Source organism: Sprattus sprattus, assembly GCF_963457725.1.
Source record: "Sprattus sprattus genome assembly, chromosome: 6".
NCBI classification, from domain to species: domain Eukaryota; kingdom Metazoa; phylum Chordata; class Actinopteri; order Clupeiformes; family Clupeidae; genus Sprattus; species Sprattus sprattus.
Window position 1 is genome coordinate 16980624 of NC_137925.1, and position 24626 is coordinate 17005249.

General features: G+C 41.4%; 4 protein-coding genes across 4 annotated transcripts in view; all 4 read left to right on the forward strand.

Moving 5' to 3' along the window:
- Positions 1–307: 307 nt before the first annotated feature.
- LOC308367034 (protocadherin beta-18-like) lies at positions 308–5264 on the forward strand (the record flags this gene model as incomplete). The annotated part of the gene is made up of 3 exons (XM_080840856.1): positions 308–400; positions 3755–4507; positions 5259–5264. The coding sequence occupies 3 exons, from the start codon at positions 308–310 to the stop codon at positions 5262–5264; spliced, it is 852 nt and encodes a 283-aa protein (XP_080696982.1).
- A 1479-nt stretch (positions 5265–6743) lies between these two features.
- LOC308367035 (protocadherin gamma-A3-like) overlaps positions 6744–24626 on the forward strand; it is a gene marked incomplete at both ends in the record, with an annotated part of 261143 nt that continues 243260 nt past the window's right edge. The window contains one exon of the mRNA XM_080840857.1: positions 6744–6845. Within this exon, the coding sequence (XP_080696983.1) occupies positions 6744–6845 (102 nt within the window). The remainder of the gene's footprint in view (positions 6846–24626) is intronic.
- Positions 8817–18318, forward strand: LOC308366491 (protocadherin beta-5-like; the record flags this gene model as incomplete). The annotated part of the gene is made up of 4 exons (XM_080840206.1): positions 8817–9993; positions 13047–14230; positions 17015–17176; positions 18271–18318. The coding sequence occupies 4 exons, from the start codon at positions 8817–8819 to the stop codon at positions 18316–18318; spliced, it is 2571 nt and encodes an 856-aa protein (XP_080696332.1).
- Positions 18921–23426, forward strand: LOC308366492 (protocadherin beta-4-like; the record flags this gene model as incomplete). The annotated part of the gene is made up of 3 exons (XM_080840207.1): positions 18921–19447; positions 22425–23178; positions 23394–23426. 3 exons carry the CDS (start codon positions 18921–18923, stop codon positions 23424–23426), a joined length of 1314 nt encoding a protein of 437 aa, XP_080696333.1.

A 24626-nucleotide genomic window follows, 5' to 3' on the forward strand; every position in this document is an offset into this window, starting at 1 on the left:
AGATAACATGTACTCACTGGTAACAAAGGCCCGTTTAGATCGAGAAAGCCAATCTCATTATGATATCACAATAACAGCAACTGACTTTGGCCAGCCACCCTTATCTGCAGTCAAAACATTAAGCGTAGACATATCAGACGTAAATGACAATAGTCCAGAATTTCCTCAAAATCCTCTTGAATTGTATTTAGTCGAAAATAATGCGCCAGGTGCGTCTATATTTTCAGTAAGCGCATTTGATAAAGATTTGAATGAAAATGCAGAAATCAAGTATCACATTCTCAGAGGAAATGGGGCCCAGACTGACATGGCTTCTTTTCTCAATATCAACACAGATAACGGCCACATACATGCACTCAAAAGTTTCGATTATGAAACGATTAAAAAGTTCCAATTTCATGTGCTAGCCACTGATGCTGGGACACCGTCCCTTAGCAGCAACGCCACAATAAACGTGTTTGTTCTGGACCAGAATGACAATCCTCCAGTTATCTTGTCCCCAGTCAGTGCGAACGGTTCTGCTGAGGGTGTGGAGGAGATTCCGCGCAATGTGAACGCTGGGCATTTGGTTACCAAAGTGAGGGCGTACGACGCTGATACTGGATATAATGGCTGGTTGCTATTTTCTCTTCATGAAGTTACGGACCACACTTTATTCGGTTTGGATCGCTATACGGGACAGATAAGGACTCTGCGTGCATTCACAGAAACAGACGTGGCTGAACATAAATTAGTTATTCTTGTAAAAGACAACGGGAACGTTTCTCTTTCTGCAACTGCCACTGTGGTGATTAAAGTTGTGGAGCCCAAAGAAGCTTTTGCAGCGTCTGATCTGACAAGAACCGTTAAAGACGAAGAAGACAACGTTACTTTCTATTTGATGATAACTCTGGGATCTGTTTCGGTGCTTTTTATAATCAGCATCGTTGTCTTGATAGCGATGCAGTGTTCAAAACCTAATGACTATTCTTCAAAGTACTTGCAAGACCCGAACTATGATGGAACTCTATGCCACAGCATCCAATACAGATCTGGTGACAAAAGATACATGCTGGTTGGGCCCAGGATGAGTATCGGTTCTACAATAGTCCCAGGCAGCAATGGGAATACTTTGGTTGTACCTGATCGCAGGAGGACAGCTTCTTGTGAGGTAAGGGCTGGTCTTATTCTTACTTAACAGATCATGTTTTTTATTCTTTTGGCACATGGAGTTAAAAAAGAAAAGGATGTACGAGTTGACTTTGATATTGTTGTTATTCTTGACGTTGATGGTATGCAGTTGGGATGGATATGTTAAAAAAGGTTCCTGAAATCTTTGCTGTTCTGGAGCTCTCCATGGTGCTGAACTATTTCTAAGTTTGAATTGTAGGAGCAGAGCTTCTGGTGAGGTAAGGGCTGGCCTTATTCTTAACTTTCACTTTTTACGCAGTTTGACACCGTCTTCTCGCACTCTCACATAGTTTCAGATAGTTTAAAAAAAATATGAGAGCAGTAACACCTGTTTAATATGTCCAATCATGTTTTGATTATATTTTCGCTCTCTCTCTCTGTCTGTTTGCGTGAACAGGCGCGTGCTCGTGTGTGAGCCTGTTTGTCTGCGTGCTTGCGAAATGTACGTGTTCACTAGCACATTTCAATTGGTACATTGGCTACTAGAAGAAGAGGTTTTTTTGCCAGTGTGTGTGTGTGCATTTTCTACATGTTCACAATCAATGGAATTGGTTAATTCACTGTGAGCTGGAAGGAGAGGTTTTTTTTAGCAATCGATGATACTGAATTTACATACCGCTGTGCTTGTCAATTATTCGGGTGTCCATTCCTTCCTTTCTTAAAGTATTTTGCAGTGTGCGATTGTGTAATGAACGCATGTCTGTGAAATCCCTTGATGTAGTTCTCCAGTTCCAGATGGTGTCACTATTGCACAAGATAACTGCGTAGACATTCAGCCCTGCCCCATATCCTACGTACTGGGTATTGTTCTAAATCACAGAGAGATGTGCAGTCGGTCTGATTTCTAACGGATATCCTGGTTTTCCGAGGGATTTAACGTAATGAACATGCTGCATTTAAAGTAAGATCAATCGCAAACTGTAACTGGGAATACAACATTTTGATGTAGAAAATTCGCAAAGCCACGTCAGTCACGATGGGAGACCGCGGACAAAGGCACAAATGGGAATACTGTTGGTTTGCTTTCATTTGCTTTCCGGTTCTGCTCTTCGGAGAGCAGGCTTCTGCACAAATACGCTACTCTATTCCCGAGGAAGTGAAAGAAGGGTCAGTGGTTGGAAATATTGCCAAGGATTTGGGTCTTGATGTCAGTACCTTAACAACGAGACGTTTCCGCATAGTATCCGGATCCGAGGACAATCTTTTTCAGGTAAATCAGAACAATGGGGTTCTATATGTTCACAAAAATGTCGACAGAGAGGAATTGTGCGATGTTAACTCCGCTTGCTTGATCAACCTGAAAATAGTAGTGGAAAATCCTTTGGAGATTCATTATGTAGGAGTTGAGATTGCGGATGTCAATGATCATTCACCGAAATTCGCAGAAAAAGAGCTGCTTCTTGAAATTGCAGAGAGCACCCATCCAGGAGCGCGTTTTCAATTACATGCAGCTCGTGATCCAGACGCTGGAGTAAATTCAGTTAGGGCTTACAAATTAAGCCAGAATGACCACTTCGACCTGGAAATAAGAGATAGGGGAGACGAAAAATTCCCCTTTTTGGTTTTACGGAAATTACTTGACAGAGAACAGCAACGCAAACATATGTTACTCCTGACTGCTGTTGACGGAGGGAATCCCTCCAAATCAGGGACTCTGAACGTGACTGTCATAGTTCTTGATAATAATGATAACCGCCCTGTGTTTCAGCAGGAGGTTTACACAACAAATTTGCAAGAAAATGTACCTGCTGGGACTATTGTAATTACAGTAAATGCGACAGATTTAGATGAAGGAACAAACGGTGAAGTGGTATATGCTCTTCCCAGTAACTTACACCGCAAAGTGTATGAAACGTTTCAGTTAGACAATAAAACTGGCGAAATACGAGTTAAAGGAGTGATTGATTATGAAGAAACTGACGTTTATAGATTAGACGTGTTGGCCTCTGATAAGGGCCAACCACCAATGACAGTTGATTGTAGAGTTATCATTAAAATTGTAGACATAAATGATAATGAACCACAGATAGAGGTGACATCTCTCTCAAACAGGGTATCTGAAGATTCAAACCCTGGAACTGTTATTTCCCTGATTAGCATCACGGATAAAGATTCTGGAGTCAACGGTAAAGTCTTATGCAGCGTAGATGACAGTGCGCCATTTGAACTGAAACCATCTGTACAAGACAATATGTATTCCTTAGTAACAAAGGAGCGCTTAGACAGGGAAAGTATATCAAACTATGATATCACATTAACGGCAACGGATTTGGGCCAACCACCACTTTCAACAGTTAAAACACTGAACATACACGTTTCCGATGTGAATGACAATAGTCCGGAATTTTCGCAAAATCCTCTTGAACTTTATTTAGTTGAAAACAACTCTCCCGGCGCATCTATATTTCATGTCAGCGCCCATGACAAGGACTTAAACGAAAATGCAGTTATATCTTACCAATTAATCAGAGGTGATGGTCTGCAAAATGATTTGACATCATTCCTCAACATTAATTCTGAGAATGGAAACATACACGCGCTTAAGAGCTTTGACTTTGAAACTGTTAAAAAGTTCAAGTTCCAGGTGAGCGCTGCAGACTCTGGAACACCATCTCTCAGTAGTAATGTCACAGTTAATGTTTTTATCTTGGATCAAAATGACAACGCTCCTGTTATCCTATCACCTGTAAACGCAAACGGTTCAGCAGAGGCCATAGAGGAAATTCCGCGAAATGTGAACGCAGGCCATCTGGTCAGTAAAGTTAGAGCCTATGACGCTGATATCGGATACAACGGCTGGCTGCTGTTTTCATTCCAAGAAGTCAGTGATCACACACTCTTTGCATTGGACCGCTACACTGGACAGATAAGAACTCTCCGTGCGTTCACAGAGACAGATGATTCGCGGCATAAACTGGTTATACTGGTGAAAGACAATGGCAACGTTTCACTCTCTGCTACAGCGACAGTGATCATCAATGTTGTTGAGCCCAAAGAGGCTTTTGCTGCATCTGATGTCAAGACTGTAATAAAAGACGACGAAGAAAATAGCGTTACGTTCTACTTGATCATTACTCTCGGATCGGTGTCAACTTTATTTCTTATTAGTATCATAGTCTTGATTGTCATGCAGTGCTCCAAATCTACAGACTTTTCATCCAAATATTTACAAGATCCAAATTATGATGGAACATTGTGCCACAGCATCCAGTACAGATCTGGTGACAAAAGATACATGCTGGTTGGGCCAAGGATGAGTATCGGTTCTACAATAGTTCCCGGCAGCAATGGGAATACTCTGGTTGTACCTGATCGCAGGAGGACAGCTTCTTGTGAGGTAAGGGCTGGCCTAATTCTTAAAAGTTCATGTTTTTTTATTATTTTGGTACATGGAGTTTTGAAAGAAAAATGGATGTACGAGTTGACCTTGATACTGTTGTTATTGTAGATGTTTATGTTATGCAGTTGGGATGGATATATTCAAAAAGGTTCCTGAAATCTTTGCTGTTCTGGAGCTCTCCGTGGTGCTGAACTGTTTCAGAGTTTGAATTGTAGGAGCAGTGCTTATGGTGAGGTAAAAGCTGGACTAATTCTTAACTTGCACTTTTTACGCAGTTTGACAAAGTCTTCTCCCACTCTCACATAGTTGCAGATAGTTCTCAAAAATATGAGAGTAGTAAAACCTGTTTAATACGTCCAATCATGTTTTGATCATATTTTAGCTCTCTCTCTCTGTCTGTTTGCGTGAACAAGCGCGTGCTCGTGTGCGAGCCTGCTTGTCTGCGTGCTTGCGAAATGTACGTGTTCATTTGAGTTGGTACATTGGCTACTAGTAGAGGAGGGTTTTTGGGTTTGTTTGTTTTTTGCCAGTGTGTGTGTGTCTGTGTGTGCATTTTGTACATGTTCACAAGCAATGGAGTTGGTTGATATACTGCCAGCTGGAAGGAGAGGTTTTTAGCAATCGATGATACTGAATGTACATACCCTACGACTGTGCTTGCCAGTTCTTCGGGTGTCCATTCCTTCCTTTCTTAAAGTGTTTTACAGTGTGCGATTGTGTAACGAACTCATGTCTGTGAAATCCCTAGATGTAGATCTCCTCTTCCAGACGGTGTCACTATTGCACAAGATAACTGCGTAGACATTCAGCCCTGCCCCATATCCTACGTACTGGGTATTGTTCTGAACCACCGAGAGATGTGCAGTCGGTCTGACTTCTAACGGACAGCCTGGTTTTCCGAGGGATTTATCGTTATCTAATTAACATGCTGCACTTGAAACGTAAGATCATTCGCAAACTGTAACTGGGAATACAAAATTTTGATGTAGAAAAATTCGGCAAAGCCACGGCAGTCACGATGGGATACCGCGGACAAAGGCACAGATGGGAATACTGTTGGTTTGCTTTCATATGCTTTCCGGTTCTGCTCTTCGGAGAGCAGGCTTCCGCACAAATAAGGTACTCTATTCCCGAGGAAGTGAAAGAAAGGTCAGTGGTGGGAAATATTGCCAAGGATTTGGGTCTTGATGTCAGTACCTTAACAACGAGACGTTTCCGCATAGTATCGGGATCCGAGGACAGTCTTTTCCAGGTAAATCAGAACAATGGGGTCCTATATGTTCACAAAAAGATAGACAGAGAGGCACTGTGTGATGTTAACTCCGCTTGTCTGATCAACCTGAAAATAGTAGTGGAAAATCCTTTGGAGATTCATTATGTAGGAGTTGATATTACGGATGTGAATGATCATTCACCGAAATTCCCAGAGAAAGAATTGCTTCTTGAGATCGCCGAGAGCGCTCATCCAGGAGTGCGTTTCCAGTTAAATGCAGCTCGTGATCCAGACGCAGGTATTAATTCGGTTAAGGCCTACAAATTAAGCCAAAATGACCACTTCGATCTGGAGATTAGAGAAAGGGGAGACGAGAAAATACCCTTTTTGGTTTTACGGAAATTACTTGACAGAGAACAGCAACGCAAACATATGTTACTCCTGACTGCTGTTGACGGAGGGAATCCCACCAAATCAGGGACTCTGAACGTGACTGTCATAGTTCTTGATAATAATGATAACCACCCTGTGTTTCAGCAGGAGGTTTACACAACAAATTTGCCAGAAAATGTACCTGCTGGGACTATTGTAATTACAGTAAATGCGACGGATTTCGATGAAGGCGCAAACGGTGAAGTGGTTTATGCTCTTGGCAGTAACTTAAATCGCAAAGTGTATGAAGCTTTTCAGTTGGACAGCAAAAGTGGCGAAATCCGAGTAAAAGGAGCGATTGATTTTGAAGAGACTGATGTTTATAGATTAGATATTTTGGCTTCTGATAAGGGCCAACCACCAATGACTGTTGACTGTAGAGTTATTATTAAAATTGTAGACATAAATGACAATGAACCTCGGATAGAGGTGACATCTCTCTCTAACCGGGTATCTGAAGATTCAAACCCTGGAACTGTTATTTCCCTAATCAGCATCATGGATAAAGATTCCGGAGTTAACGGTAAAGTCTTATGCAGCGTAGATGACAGTGCGCCATTTGAACTGAAACCATCGGTTCAAGACAACATGTATTCCTTAGTAACAAAGGTGCGCTTAGACAGGGAAAGTATATCAAACTATGATATCATATTAACGGCAACGGATTTGGGCCAACCACCACTTTCTACAGTTAAAACACTGAACATACACGTTTCCGATGTGAATGACAACAGTCCAGAATTTTCTCAAAATCCTCTTGAACTTTATTTAGTGGAAAACAACTCTCCAGGCGCATCTATATTTTCTGTCAGCGCCCATGACAAGGACTTAAACGAAAATGCAGTTATCTCTTATCATATAATCAGAGGTGATGGTATGCAACATGATATGACATCATTCCTCAACATTAATTCTGAGAATGGAAACATACACGCGCTTAAGAGCTTTGACTTCGAATTTGTAAAGAAATTCAAGTTCCAGGTGAGCGCTTCAGACTCTGGAACACCATCTCTCAGTAGTAATGTCACAGTTAATGTGTTTATCTTGGATCAAAATGACAACGCTCCTGTTATCCTATCACCTGTAAACGCTAATGGTTCAGCAGAGGCCATAGAAGAAATTCCGCGAAATGTGAACGCAGGCCATCTGGTCAGTAAAGTCAGAGCCTATGACGCTGATATTGGATACAACGGCTGGCTGCTGTTTTCATTTCAAGAAGTCAGTGATCATACACTCTTTGCATTGGACCGCTACACTGGACAGATAAGAACTCTCCGTGCGTTCACAGAGACAGATGATTCGCGGCATAAACTGGTTGTACTGGTGAAAGACAACGGCAACGTTTCACTCTCTGCCACAGCGACTGTGATCATCAATGTTGTTGAGCCCAAAGAGGCTTTTGCTGCATCTGATGTCAAGACTGTAATGAAAGACGACGAAGAAAATAGCGTTACGTTCTACTTGATCATTACTCTCGGATCGGTGTCAACTTTATTTCTTATTAGTATCATAGTCTTGATTGTCATGCAGTGTTCTAAATCTACAGACTATTCATCCAAATATTTACAAGATCCAAATTATGATGGAACATTGTGCCACAGCATCCAGTACAGATCTGGTGACAAAAGATACATGCTGGTTGGACCCAGAATGAGTATCGGTTCTACAATAGTTCCCGGCAGCAATGGGAATACTCTGGTTGTACCTGATCGCAGGAGGACAGCTTCTTGTGAGGTAAGGGCTGGCCTTATTCTTAACAGTTCATGTTTTTTTTATTATTATTTTTTTATTATTATTTTTGGGATGGATACATTCAAAAAGGTTCATGGAATCTTTGCTGTTCTGGAGCTCTCCATGGTGCTGAACTGTTTCTGAGTTTGAATTGTAGGAGCAGAGCTTATGGTGAGGTAAAAGCTGGACTTATTCTTAACTTGCACTTTTTACGCAGTTTGACAACGTCTTCTCGCACTCTCACATAGTTGCAGATAGTTCTCAAAAATATGAGAGCAGTAACACCTGTTTAATATGTCCAATCATGTTTTGATCATATTTTCGCGCTCTCTCTCTGCCTGTTTGCGTGAACAAGCGCGTGCTGGTGTGCGAGCCTGTTTGTCTGCGTGCTTGCGTATTGTACGTGTACACTAACACATTTGAGTTGGTACATACTAGAAAAAGAGAGGTTTTTTTTGCCAGTGTGTGTGTGTGCGTTTTGTACATGTTTACAAGCAATGAGGTTGGTTGATTCACTGCCAGCTGGAAGGAGATGTTTTTAGCAATCGATGATACTGAATTTACATACCCTACGACTGTGCTTGAATGTTCTTCGGGTGTCCATTCCTTCCTTTCTTAAAGTGTTTCGCAGTGTGCGATTGTGTAATGAACGCCTGTCTGTGAAATCCTTAGATGTAGATCTCCTGTTCCAGAGGGTGTCACTATTGCACAAGATAACTACGTAGACATTCAGCCCTGCCCCATATCCTACGTACTGGGTATTGTTCTGAACCACCGAGAGATGTGCAGTCGGTCTCACTTTTAACGGACAGCCTGGTTTTCCGAGGGATTTATCGTTATCTATTGAACATGCTGTACTTTAAACGTAAGATCAATCGCAAACTGTAACTTGGAATATAACATTTTGATGTAGAAAAATCTGCAGTCACAATGGGAGACCGCGGACAAAGGCGCAAATGGGAATACTGTTGGTTTGCTTTCATTTGCTTTCCGGTTCTGCTCTTCGGCGAGCAGGCTTCTGCACAAATACGGTACTCTATTCCCGAGGAAGTGAAAGAAGGGTCAGTAGTTGGAAATATTGCCAAGGATTTGGGTCTTGATGTCAGTACCTTAACAACGAGACGTTTCCGCATAGTATCCGGATCCGAGGATAGTCTTTTTCAGGTAAATCAGAACAATGGGGTCTTATATGTTCACAAAAATATAGACAGAGAGGCGTTGTGTGATGTTAACGCCGCTTGTTTGATCAACCTGAAAATAGTAGTGGAAAACCCTTTAGAGATTCATTATGTAGGAGTTGAGATTACGGATGTCAATGATCATTCACCGAAATTCCCAGAGAAAGAGCTGCTTCTTGAGATTGCAGAGAACACCCATCCAGGAGCACGTTTTCAAATACACGCAGCTCGTGATCCAGACGCTGGAATAAATTCAGTTAGGGCTTACAAATTAAGCCAAAATGACCACTTCGATCTGGAAATAAGAGATAGGGGGGACGAAAAATTCCCCTTTTTAGTTTTACGGAAATTACTTGACAGAGAACAACAACGCAAACATATGTTACTCCTGACTGCTGTTGACGGCGGAAATCCCTCCAAATCAGGGACTCTGAACGTGACTGTCATAGTTTTAGATATTAATGATAACCGCCCTGTGTTTCAGCAGGAGGTTTACACAACAAATTTGCCAGAAAATGTACCTGCTGGGACTATTGTTATTACAGTAAATGCAACGGATTTGGATGAAGGCGCAAACGGTGAAGTGGTATATGCTCTTGGCAGTAATTTAAACCGCAAAGTGTACGAAGCTTTTCAGTTAGACAGCAAAAGTGGCGAAATACGAGTTAAAGGAGCGATTGATTTTGAAGAAACTGATGATTATAGATTAGATGTTTTGGCCTCTGATCAGGGCCAACCACCAATGACAGTTGACTGTAGAGTTATTATTAAAATTGTAGACATAAATGACAATGAACCTCAGATAGAGGTTACATCACTCTCTAACCTGGTATCTGAAGATTCAAACCCTGGAACTGTTATTTCTCTAATTAGCATCACGGATAAAGATTCCGGAGTTAACGGTAAAGTCTTATGCAGCGTCGATGACAGTGCGCCATTTGAACTGAAACCATCTGTACAAGACAACATGTATTCCTTAGTAACAAAGGAGCGCTTAGACAGGGAAAGTATATCAAACTATGATATCACATTAACGGCAACGGATTTGGGCCAACCACCACTTTCTACAGTTAAAACACTGAACATACAAGTTTCCGATGTGAATGACAATAGTCCAGAATTTTCTGAAAATCCTCTTGAACTTTATTTAGTTGAAAACAACTCTCCAGGCGCATCTATATTTTATGTCAGCGCCCATGACAAGGACTTAAATGAAAATGCAGTTATCTCTTACCAAATAATCAGAGGTGATGGTATGCAAAATTATATGACATCATTTCTCAACATTAATTCTGAGAATGGAAACATACACGCGCTTAAGAGCTTTGACTTTGAAACTGTTAAAAAGTTCAAGTTCCAGGTGAGCGCTGCAGACTCTGGAACACCATCTCTCAGTAGTAATGTCACAGTTAATGTTTTTATCTTGGATCAAAATGACAACGCGCCTGTTATCCTATCACCTGTAAACGCGAACGGTTCAGCAGAGGCCATAGAAGAAATTCCACGAAATGTGAACGCAGGCCATCTGGTCAGTAAAGTCAGAGCCTATGACGCTGATATCGGATACAACGGCTGGCTGCTGTTTTCATTTCAAGAAGTCAGTGATCATACACTCTTTGCATTGGACCGCTACACTGGACAGATAAGAACTCTCCGTGCATTCACAGAGTCAGATGATTCGCGGCATAAACTGGTAATACTGGTGAAAGACAATGGCAACGTTTCACTCTCTGCCACAGCGACAGTGATCGTCAATGTTGTTGAGCCCAAAGAGGCTTTTGCTGCATCTGATGTCAAGACTGTAATGAAAGACGATGAAGAAAATAGCGTTACGTTCTACTTGATCATTACCCTCGGATCAGTGTCAACTTTATTTCTTATTAGTATCGTAGTCTTGATTGTCATGCAGTGTTCTAAATCTACAGACTATTCATCCAAATATTTACAAGATCCAAACTATGATGGAACATTGTGCCACAGCATTCAGTACAGATCTGGTGACAAAAGGTACATGCTGGTTGGACCCAGAATGAGTATCGGTTCTACAATAGTTCCCGGAAGCAATGGAAATACTCTGGTTGTACCTGATCGCAGGAGGACAGCTTCTTGTGAGGTAAGGGCTGGCCTAATTCTTACTTAATAGTTCATGTTTTTTATTATTTTGGTATGGAGTTTTAAAAGGGAAAAAAGGATGTACTAGTTGACTTTGATACTGTTGTGATTGTGGATGTTGATGGTATGCAGTTGGTATGGATATATTCAATATTCATTGAATATTTGCTGTTCTGGAGCTCTCCATGGTGCTGAACTATTTTGTTTTATTATTTTTGTTTACTATTGAGTTTGAATTGTATTCCTGCGGTTATCTTGTCAGGTAATGTTGTCTAAAAGACGACCTGATTCATTTACCTGAATATTACAAAAGCTAAAATAGTTTTCGAACTGGGTGCCTCCTGTTTTTCAGCTTTTAAACTCAGACATTTCGGTTGTCATTCAGCAATACTGCATTCATCATTTTAGCATCATCATCGTCTACGCCAGACGGTGTCACTATTATACAAGGAAATTGTTCAATGGTTAAGCCCTTCCCCTTCCTATGCGTTGTGGATGTTAAATTATTTCTGACTGGTTCACTTAATAACTGGGTATGTCGCTCCGGAGTAGACACGCAGGCTGAGACGGATTTACTTATATCACCCTGGTACTAAAGATGAAATGATGTGATACTTTTTTTGAAGACCGATTAAGTGTTAAGACCGGGTACCTGATTCACACTGATCTTTGGGAAATACCACGTCATTTACGATGGAATATCGAGGACAAAGGCGCAGATGGCTACACTGGTGTGTTGCTTCGCTGTTTGTATTGTTGTGCTTCGGGCAGCATGCATCGGCACAGATAAGGTATTCTATTCCAGAGGAAGTGAAAGAAGGATTCGTTGTTGGAAATCTTGCTAAAGACCTCGGCATCGACGTCAGAACATTAGCAGACAGACAGTTCCGTATAGTTTCTGGATCCAAAGAAGCTCGTTTTCAGGTAAATCAGAACAATGGAGCCTTATACGTGATACATAATCTCGATAGGGAAGAACTCTGTGAGGGCAGTGTCAGCTGCATTGTTAACCTGAAAACGGTAATTGAAAATCCTCTTGAAATCCATTATGTCGAAGTTGAGGTAACTGACGTAAATGACCACTCTCCAATATTCCCAGAATTAGAACAGAATTTCGAGATAGCTGAGTCTACAGCACCGGGAGAGGATTTCCAGTTGCACCCGGCACGCGATCCTGACCATGGGCAAAATTCAGTCCGTAATTATAAATTGAGTCAAACCAGCTATTTTCATCTTGAGCTACGGGACAACGGGGATGATTCTAAAATGCCGTTTTTGAAATTAAAAACGGCCCTGGACAGAGAACATCAGTCGATACATAATTTAGTATTAACTGCTATAGACGGGGGCAATCCGCCGAGATCAGGTAGCATGAACATAACTATAGTCGTGTTGGATAACAACGACAACAGACCTGTATTTGATAAGGGTGCATATTCTGTAACCATTCCAGAAAATATTCAGATTAGCTCCCTTGTACTTAAAGTCAATGCGACAGATATGGATGAAGGCCTGAATGGTGAGGTAGTGTATGCTTTTGTAAAAAGCCTTAAAAGAAAAGTATACGATACTTTTGACTTAGATAAAGAAACAGGTGAAATCGTCGTAAGGGGAAATGTGGATTTCGAAGATACTGAAATATACAGGGCTGACGTTACAGCGTCCGATAAAGGCCAGCCCCCTAAAACAACAAACTGCAAGGTGGTTATAAAGATAACTGACGTCAACGACAATAATCCAGAGATAGATGTAACTTCACTGTCTAATGTAGTTCCTGAAGATTCGAAAACAGGCACAGTTATTTTTCTCATAAGTGTTTCGGACAAAGACTCTGCAGAAAATGGAAAAGTTAGGTGCAGTCTGTCCGAAGGCTTGCCTTTTGAGTTAAAACCGTCTTTCAAAGATAACATGTATTCTTTAGTGACCAAAAGCACGTTAGACAGAGAACATAGATCGTCATATGAAATAACAATAACAGCCACAGATGCTGGTCAACCGCCACTGTCCACTTTAAAATCACTGACTGTGGAGATTTCAGATGTGAATGATAATTACCCAGAATTCTCTCAGAATCCTCTAGAGCTTTACCTGCTGGAAAACAATGCCCCAGGTGCCTCAATATTCTCCGTGAGTGCCAGTGACAGAGACCTCAACGAAAACTCTGCAATAACATACCAAATTGTTCGGGGCAACGGAACGCAGGGTGATATGACCTCTTTCCTAAACATTAATCCAGAAAATGGACATATTCATGCATTGAAAAGTTTTGATTTTGAAACAGTGAAAACATTCAAATTCCAAGTAGTAGCCGCGGATTCTGGCGTTCCGTCGCTGAGCAGCAATGTTACAGTAAAGGTATATATTCTCGACCAGAACGACAACGCACCCGTCATCTTGTCTCCAGTTAGTACGAACGGGTCCGCTGAGGGTGTTGAGGAATTAGCGCGCAATGTGAACTCTGGGCATTTAGTGACAAAGGTTCGGGCCTATGACGCAGATATCGGATACAACGGTTGGTTATTGTTTTCAGTTCAAGAAGTGACGGACCATACCCTCTTTAGTCTGGACCGCTATACTGGACAGATTCGGACCCTTCGCTCATTTACGGAGACGGATGAGCCACAACATAAACTTGTCATTCTAGTGAAAGATAATGGGAACGTTTCACTTTCCGCTACAGCAACTGTGATTGTTAATGCTGTGGAGCCAAAAGAGGCGTTTGCAGCATCTGATGTTAAAAACACGGTGAATGACGAGGAGGAAAGCAGCGTGACATTTTATTTAATGATTACCCTGGGATCAGTCTCTGCTCTTTTCCTCATCAGTATTGTAGTCTTGATAGCCATGCAGTGCTCAAAATCAACAGACTATTCATCCAAATATTTGCAAGATCCAAACTACGACGGAACCCTTTGCCACAGCATCCAGTACCGATCTGGAGATAAACGGTACATGCTGGTTGGGCCCAGAATGAGTATCGGTTCTACAATAGTTCCAGGAAGCAATGGGAATACTCTGGTTGTACCTGATCGCAGGAGGACAGCATCTGGCGAGGTAAGGGCTGGTCTCATTCTTAACTTAACAGTTCACTTTACTTCTCTTTGGTCATGGGGTTAAATAAAAATATACGCACGAAATAAAATGCTATGGGTATGCGCACATCTGACTCGCAGTGCTGTTTTACTAGTTAAGTTAGGGAGAGGTGGTTATTTTTTAGAGAGCATTGCGTCAGAGATGAGCTTGACAGTGTTGATATCTTAACTTGCATTCACATCGGGACCCCACCCCCACAAAAAGATATTAAGTAAATATTCAGCCAAGCTGAGTTGCTTTTCTCTTCACTAAATTCTGTGCACACAAAGCTGGATATACACCTCACGGTGTCAGTATTGCACAGGAGGACAGTTTGCCTTCATGATTGGGTCCAGCCCCTTGTAGTGCATATACAGTGTATTTTGTTCGGCACAGAACGATGGACACGAGCGGACCGTGAGGCTGGGGAAACGACAAAACAATGGAATGAGGAACTAAAGAATACTGGATATCACACAACCGAATTCGGAAGATATGATTTCATCTTCTTTGTGACGTATTTCATACATCCAGTTTTCAAAAGGCTTGTTTATATACTCGGCGATGGAGAACAGGGGACAAAGGCGCAGATGGGAGTATTGGTGGATGGCGTTGTATTTTTCGTTGCTCGTCTGTTTTAAGGAGCGTGTGTCGGCACAGATAAAGTACTCGATTCAAGAGGAATCGAGAGAAGGCACGGTTGTTGGCAACATTGCTCGAGATTTGGGTTTGGATGTCAGTTCTTTGGTGAACAGACGATTTCGTATCGTCTCTGGCTCCAAGGAAGCTATTTTCCAGGTAAATCAGAGCAACGGTGTATTATACGTAGACAACACAATCGACCGAGAGGAGCTGTGTGATGACAGTGGCGCTTGTTTGATAAATCTAAAAATCGTAGTAGAAAATCCTCTGGAAATACATTATGTTGGCGTTGAAATTGCAGATGTAAATGACAATTTCCCATCGTTCCCTGAAAAAGAGCAATTTTTAGAGATAGCAGAAAGTACCTTAACAGGGACACGCTTTGAACTCCAAACAGCTCGAGATCTTGATGTGGGTATTAATTCTGTACGTTACTATAAATTACGACAGAATGAACATTTTGATTTAGAACTGAGCGACAGTGTGTATGGAGATAAGAGTCCACATTTGGTGTTAAAGAAATCGCTAGACAGAGAAAAAAGCGACAAACACATATTACTTTTAACAGCACTGGACGGTGGAAATCCACCCAAATCTGGCATCCTCAATGTTACTGTTACAGTTCTAGATGTAAATGACAATCGTCCAATATGCAGTCAAGATACATATTCAGTCACCCTTGAAGAGAATGTCCCTAATGGAACTATCGTAGCTACTGTAAACGCAACCGACTTTGACGATGGTGTAAATGGGCATGTAGAATACAGTTTTGGTAGAGTAGTAAAGCATAAAATAAAAGATATGTTTCATCTGGATAAGATAACAGGTGAGATACGCATTAAAGGCAAACTTGACTTTGAAGAGAATGAAATATATAGTTTAAGTATAAGAGCATCTGATAAAGGACAACCTTCAATGAATAATGACTGCAAGGTTGTCATCACAATTGTTGATTTAAATGACAATAGACCTGAAATAGAGGTGACATCACTCTCTAACTTAGTGTCTGAAGATTCGAAACCTGGTACGGTAATTTCGCTAATTAGTGTAACGGATAAAGATTCTGGCGTTAATGGAAAGGTTGAGTGTCGTCTTTCAGAAAATGTACCCTTTGAATTGAAACCATCTGTCCAGGATAATATATATTCCTTGGTTACCAAGCGGAGCTTAGACCGTGAACTTGAATCTCACTTTGACATCACTATAACAGCAACAGATTTAGGCCAACCTCCTCTTTCAACAACAGAAACTTTATCCATAGAAGTTTCCGATGTGAACGATAATAATCCCGAGTTTCCAGAGAACCCACTTGAGTTATATTTGCCAGAAAATAACTCACCCGGAGCATCCATTTTCTCTGTTAGTGCGTCGGATAAGGACTTGAATGAAAATGCAGCAATTACCTATCATATTATTAGAGGTGAGGGAACGCGCAATGATCCGTCATCTTTTCTTAATATCAACTCCGAAACTGGAAGTATTCATGCACTGAAAAGTTTTGACTTTGAAACTACAAAGACTTTCAAATTCCACGTGATTGCCACAGACTCTGGAACTCCAGCTCTTAGCAATAACGTCACTGTGAACGTGTTCGTTCTGGATCAGAATGACAATGCTCCCATGATATTGTCTCCAGTCAGTGCTAACGGATCCGCCGAGGGTGTGGAGGAAATTCCTCGAAATGTGAACGCAGGGCATTTGGTGACTAAAATACGGGCCTATGACGCAGATATTGGATACAACGGCTGGTTATTATTTTCACTTCAAGAGGTTTCTGATCACACACTATTTAGTCTTGACCGTTACACTGGGCAAATAAGAACTATTCGCCCATTCACAGAAACAGACGAATCAGAACATAAAGTCGTTATACTTGTCAAAGACAATGGAAACGTGTCACTTTCAGCCACAGCGACTGTGACCATCAAAGTCGTCGAGCCTAAAGAGGCATTTGCCGCCTCTGATATACATAGTATTGTAAAAGATGACGAAGAAAACAGTGTCACATTTTACTTAATCATAACACTTGCCGCGGTTTCAACACTTTTTCTTATAAGCATCATTGTGCTAATTGCCATGCAATGTTCAACGTCTACGGACTGTTCCTCCAAATATTTACAAGACACAAACTATGACGGGACCCTGTGTCACAGTATTCAGTACAGATCTGGAGACAAGCGGTACATGCTAGTTGGACCCAGAATGAGCATCGGGTCTACTATAGTTCCAGGTAGCAATGGGAATACTCTCGTCGTGCCAGACCGAAGGAGGAGGGCTTCTGAAGAGGTAAGCAATCATTACAATATATAGTTTCAGTGTATGTCGTCATTACGTTCCTGGGATGAGCTAGGGGGGCTGAACATACCGTTTCTTGGTGTGGCAAAGGTGCTTTACGAGAAAATAAATGAGAAAATTTCAATGAACTGTTACACTCAAAATTACTCAGGATGATCCAGCTCAAAAGAAATTAAACGGGTGGTACGCTGACCATGGTGCTGAAACAAATACATCTGCTTTTCTGATGGATAAACCTCATGCTCATGTGAAATTTACAATAGAATAACTGTAGTGCGTTTGTCTGAATATGCTTTCAGGAATTTGGGATGATAAGGGTATCCATATATGTATACATGTTCAAAAAAATAAGTGAATTACAAATATACATACATGTTAGGTTTGCATTCAATGACATAGCTACTGCGGCCCAGATGGTGTCAGTATGACACAGAGAAAGGTCTGAAAAATAAGCCCAGCCCTCTCATTGACAGGAGTGCTTTTTCCTTCTATTTGTTGTAACCCAGTAGCTTGACGTTAGTACTAGAGAATCGGTGGTATCCGCAGCACATTTCCTCACCTAAAGACAATGGCATACTTAGTAGTCTGAGTATAATTTTCTTTTACAACAAGCAATGCTTTTTTTGTCGATATACTAACCAGACATAACTACTCCACAATGGGAGACCGGGGACAAAGACTCAGGCGGGAGTGCTGGTGGATTGCGCTGCGTCTCTCCCTGATTCTGTGTTTTCGGGATCATGTTTCTGCGCAGATAAGATATTCAATTCCGGAAAACGTCAAAACAGGATCTATTGTTGGAAATATTGCAAAGGATTTGGGTCTTGATGCTGGTGCTTTAAAAGAGAGAAGATTCCGTATTGTGTCCGGATCCGATGTTGCTCTGTTTCAGGTAAATCAGAACAATGGCGCCTTATATGTTGACAAGAATATAGACAGAGAGGAGCTGTGTGATGGCACGGAGGCTTGCCTAATAAACCTGAAAACCGTCGTTGAAAATCCTCTCGAGATACATTATATAGGAGTGGAAATTACCGATGTCAATGACAACTCCCCGTCATTCTCTGAAAATAATCTCCATTTAGAAATCTCCGAGAATACTCTTCCTGGTGCACGCTTCGAACTACCCTTAGCAAGAGATCTGGATGCCGGAATCAATTCCGTACGTATCTATAAGTTAGGTCATAACGACTTCTTCCAACTGCAGCACAGAGGTAATGAGGATGAAGGTAAATTCTTGTTTTTAGTGTTGGAAAAGACGTTGGACAGGGAAAAAAGTGCTAAGCACATATTGCACGTGACAGCAATGGACGGTGGAAATCCTCCAAAATCCGGAAGTTTGAATATTACCGTGTCAGTTCTCGACATAAACGATAACAGACCTGTATTCAGTCAGGAAGTTTATTCTGCAACACTTCAAGAAAACGTTCCACTTGGAACAGTTGTAACTGTTGTAAATGCAACTGATGCTGATGAAGGTCCGAATGGAGAGGTTGAATATACATTAGGAAGATCTTTGAAAACAAAAGTAAATGACATATTCACTTTAGACAGCATCACAGGAGAGATTCGAGTAAAAGGTCCAATTGACTTTGAGGAAAACGAGGTATACCGTTTAAATGTTCAGGCTACCGATAGAGGGACACCTCCAATGACTACTGATTGCAGAGTTATAATAAGAATAAAAGATGTAAATGACAATACGCCAGAGATTGAAGTAACCTCTCTCTCCAACATGGTCTCTGAAGGTTCCAAATCAGGAAATGTAATTTCACTTATTAGCGTTGTAGATAAAGACTCTGGTGATAATGGAAAAGTAGTGTGTCGTTTATCAGATAACGTACCTTTTGAGTTGAAGCATTCAGGGCAAGATAATATGTATTCACTTGTAACGAAGGGACAACTGGACAGAGAGGCCTTGTCACATTATGATATTACTGTCTCAGCCACAGACCTAGGACACCCACCACTCTCTTCATTCAAAACACTTCATGTAGAGTTGTCAGATGTGAATGACAACAGCCCAGAATTTCTCCAAAATCCGCTTTACCTATATTTAGCGGAAAATAATGTACCTGGCTCATCCATATTTTCTGTCAGCGCGTCTGACAAAGACACCAATGCAAACGCTTTAATCTCTTATCAAATTCTACGAGGCAATGGTTCACAGAATGACATGACATCGTTCCTGAACATTAATTCTGATACCGGGGATATCCATGCGCTGAAAAGCTTTGACTTTGAAACTTTAAAAACTTTCCAATTTCACGTGATTGCCAAGGATTCCGGAGCTCCGTCGCTTAGTAGTAATGTGACAGTGAACGTCTTCATACTGGATCAGAACGACAACCCGCCTATAATACTTTCTCCAGTTAGCAATAATGGCTCTGCTGAGGGTGCGGAGGAGGTTCCACGTAATGTAAATGCTGGCTATTTAGTGACAAAAGTCAGAGCGTATGACGCTGACATTGGTTACAACGGCTGGTTACTTTTTACACTCCAAGAAGTTACAGACCACACGCTTTTTGGGTTGGACCGCTACACAGGACAAATAAGGACCCTTCGTGCATTCACAGAAACAGACGATGCTGAACATAAACTGGTCATAATGGTCAAAGACAATGGAAACGTTTCACTTTCAGCAACTGCAACTTTGGTCATAAAGGCTGTGGAGCCAAAGGAGGCTTTTGCAGCGTCTGATATGAAGAGCGCAGTACAAGACAGCGAGGAACTGAATGTGACATTTTACTTGATAATTACCTTGGTGTCAGTTTCAGCGCTTTTTCTCATCAGTATAATCATCTTAATTGTGATGCAGTGCTCAACAAGCAAAGACACATCCAAGTACTTACAAGACACAAATTACGACGGAACATTATGCCACAGCATTCAATACAGATCCGGAGACAAAAGGTACATGTTAGTTGGCCCTAGAATGAGCATCGGCTCTGCAATTGTTCCGGGAAGTAACGGGAATACTCTAGTATTACCGGACCACAGAGGAGGAACATCTCGAGAGGTAAGATTCAATGACGCTTCTATTATTCTTATAATAGCTTTAGTATAGCGGTATTTTAAATTTGCTGTTACAATATTTTTTTTAAATCTTTGAGGAATTCTGAGTTTGCATAGTGTGCAACCATACCGACATTGAGGTGACCAGTGCTATGTGGTCTGAATAATTAATTGTAAGTTGCTCTCTATATTTTCCCTCGATCTATTCTAGACAAGCTAAAGATACATCATTGGAACAAATAATCGTGTGGTGTATTGTGGTTGATGGTGGTATATCGGTCTGTGAACTGTCTCTTACAATGGCTTACATGAAAGTCTTAAGACTAGGCTGTGTGCAATCATTTCAGTACACATAGTCTTAATGTCAATGGAGCACCAGGCGATGTCAGTGTTACACAAGGAAGTAGTTTTGAGACTAAGCCCTGCCCTCTTGGTACGTCTGAGCTCTTTGTGCAGCTCTGACAGAAATGCGTACGGCCACATCGATGTAGCCTGACATCTTCTGTTCGCCTATACCCGGACTTGAAATGGCACGGCTTACTGATAATACTGATTTTCTCAGCTGAATTGAAAAAGAGCATTGCGTCCGTTGAGGCCAGATTCATTTGTTGTAAGCTATTTTTGCGATGGGAGACCGAAAACAAAGACGTGGATGGGAGTACGGATGGACTGCACTCGGATTTTACTTGCTGTTGTGTTTCGCGAAGCACGCTTCGGCACAGATCCGATATTCCATTGCAGAGGAGGTTAAAGAGGGATCTGTTATTGGAAACATTGCAAAGGATTTGGGTTTGGACCTCAGTACTTTGGCGGACAGGCGGTTGCGTATCGTTTCTGGATCTAAAGACACACTGTTCGAGGTAAATCAGAACAATGGCGTTTTATTAGTCGGTAGAAAGCTGGACAGAGAAGAGCTGTGCGATGGCAACGAGGCTTGCTTGATAAACTTAAAGATTGTTGTGGAAAACCCTCTTGAAATTCATTATGTTGGTGTTGAAATTACTGATGTAAATGACCATTCGCCTAGTTTCTCCGAGAAAGACTTGCATTTGGAAATAGCGGAGAATACGGCAAAAGGCGCACGCTTCGAGCTACAGAGTGCTCGTGATCCAGATGTTGGTGTCAATTCCATACGTTCATATAAATTGCTTTCAAATGATCATTTCGACTTGGAGTTACGCGACAGTGGATACGGAGATAAAACTCCATTTTTAGTTTTGCAAAAACCACTAGACAGAGAAAACCTTAAACAGCATACATTTAAATTAACAGCGATAGATGGTGGAATTCCACCCAGGTCGGGTACTCTTAACATTACAGTTAAGGTGCTTGACATAAACGACAACCGCCCAGCATGCAGTCAAGACGTGTACACAGTACAGTTGCCGGAAAATGCCCCTGTTGGTACCATTGTTATGGCAGTAAATGCAACAGATGCTGACGAAGGCGTTAATGGAGAAATTGAATATACTTTTAGCAGAAACATAAAACGTAAGGTGCATGACATTTTTACATTAGACAGTGTCACTGGTGAAATTAAAGTTAAGGGCGAAATTGACTTTGAAGAACATGAACTTTACATCTTAAACATACAAGCCACTGATAAGGGCCAACCCCCTACGGCTGCTGACTGCCGAGTAATGATAAAGATACAAGACGTAAATGACAATAAACCAGAGATAGACATGACATCCCTGTCTAACGTGATATCTGAAGATTCTAAGCCTGGGACGGTAATCTCCCTTATTAGCGTTCGGGATATTGATTCTGGTGTAAACGGTAAAGTTATCTGTAGCCTCTCGGATTCTTTACCATTTGAGTTAAAACCGTCTATCCAAGAAAATATGTACTCGCTTGTAACTAAAACACATTTAGACAGGGAGAGGACATCACTGTATGACATCACGATACAAGCTACAGACCTCGGAGTGCCCCCAATGACCGCATTCAAAAGTTTGGTTGTACAAGTATCCGATGTAAATGACAACAGCCCACAATTTCTTCTAAATCCCCTTGAGCTGTATCTACCAGAAAATAACGTCCCAGGTGCACCTATATTCTCTGTTACTGCTTCAGACAAAGATTTGGATAAAAATGCTGCAATCACGTATTCAATTTTTAGAGGCGATGGGAATGGAATGGTGTCTTTCTTAAACGTTAATTCTGAGACAGGAGTAATCCGTGCGCTAAAAAGTTTTGATTTTGAAACAACAAAGTCGTTCAGATTTCAAGTTGTGGCGAATGACTCTGGAAGCCCTTCAATGAGTAGCAATGTTACAGTGAATGTATACATTTTAGATCAAAACGACAATGCTCCAGTCATTTTGTCTCCTGTCAGTGCAAACGGTTCGGCCGAAGGAGTGGAAGAAATTGCTCGAAATGTGAACGCAGGCCACTTGGTAACTAAAGTGAAAGCTATTGACGCCGATGTTGGATACAATGGATGGTTACTTTTTTCTCTACAGGAAATTACTGACCATACTCTGTTTGGTTTAGACCGCTATACCGGACAGATACGCACTCTTCGTTCTTTCACAGAAACAGACGAGGCTGAGCATAAACTGCTCATACTGGTGAAAGACAATGGAAATATTTCACAGTCTGCAACAGCGTCTGTTATCATTAAAGCAGTGGAGCCCAAAGAAGCGTTTTCTTCGTCTGATGTTAAAACAATAGGGGAGACAGAGGACAATGATATCACCTTTTACCTCATTATTACTCTAGGATCAGTGTCAGTGCTTTTTCTCATCAGCATAATAGTTTTGATTGCGATGCAATGCTCCAAACGCACAGATTCATCCAAGTACCTACAAGAGGCTAACTATGACGGAACACTGTGTCACAGCATTCAGTACAGATCCGGGGATAAACGTTACATGCTAGTTGGACCAAGAATGAGCATCGGCTCTACCATAGTACCCGGAAGTAACGGAAATACCTTAGTTGTTCCCGATCGCAGGAGAAGACTCTCTGAAGAGGTAAGATTTAATAGATCATTAAATTGTCATTAATGTCACTGAAGTACACCTGCACAATTGTAAGAGTTATGTTTAGTGTCCGAAATATTTCCCCACAAAGTCCCAACATTAACCCCATGAAAAGTGCTGCCTGCATGTCTCTGTCCATGGTACTGACATTTCTTTTTAAAACACAACAACAGTGCGCAGTTGAAGCAACTGTGTCACATCTACAGATTCATTTTAATTTCTCACTGAGGACCAGATGATGTCAGTGTTGTATTAGCTAACCGACTGAGATAAAATAAGCCCTGCCCATTTCGCTGCCGTTCAGCTTTTTTTGTTTCAGTTGCAGTGTGATATTTCCGAGCTTGGTAACAGAAAACACTGCTGTGGATATGAGGCAATGAATTCACGTTGCCTACAAAAATGTTGAATATTAGTGTTGAGACAGGATTTCGAGATTGAACATACGTACCAAATACTTTGATCGATACTGATTTATTCGCTATGGGAGACGGGAGACAAAGGACCAGATTGTACCCATGGATTTCTCTACAGCTCTTTCTGCTTTTGTGCTTCGAGGAGACGGCCTGGGCACAGTTACGATATTCTGTTCCAGAACAGGTGAAAGAGGGATCTGTTGTCGGAAATATTGCAAAGGATTTGGGCATGGACGTTAGTACTTTGGCAGAGAGAGGTTTTCGTATTGTTTCCGGATCTAAGGAGGCTATTTTTCAGGTAAACCAAAACAATGGCGTCTTGTATGTCCATATGAATATTGACAGAGAAGAGTTGTGCGAAGGCAATTCAGTATGCTTAGTGAACCTGAAAATAGCAGTAGAAAATCCTCTGGAGATACATTATGTGTCGGTTGAGATCCTGGATGTGAATGATCACTCTCCACGCTTCTCGAAGGAAGAACAACATTTGGAAATAGCAGAAAACACTCTGCCGGGTGCAGATTTCCCATTAATAGCTGCCCGTGATTCCGACTCTGGTGTTAATTCTCTGCGTCTCTATAAACTGAGTCAGAACGAACATTTTGAGCTCGAAGTACGAGATGATGGTGAAGAGAACAAAATTCCACTTTTAAAACTACAGAAGCCTTTAGACAGAGAACATCAATCTCAACATAATTTAGTGTTAACTGCAATTGACGGTGGGAAACCGCCGAGATCAGGAAGTATAAATATAACTGTAACAGTGCTAGATAATAATGATAATAGACCAGTCTTCAGTCAAAAGGTCTACACAGCATCTATCAAAGAGAATACCCCAGCTAATGCATTCGTAGTAAAGGTAAATGCTAGTGATGCTGATGACGGCTTAAATGGCGATGTGCTATACTCATTTAATAGCAATTTAAAACAAAACGTTTATGACACTTTTGAAGTAGACAAAATCACAGGAGAAATTCGGGTGAAAGGCACGCTTGACTTTGAGGACACTGAAGTGTACAGAGCTGA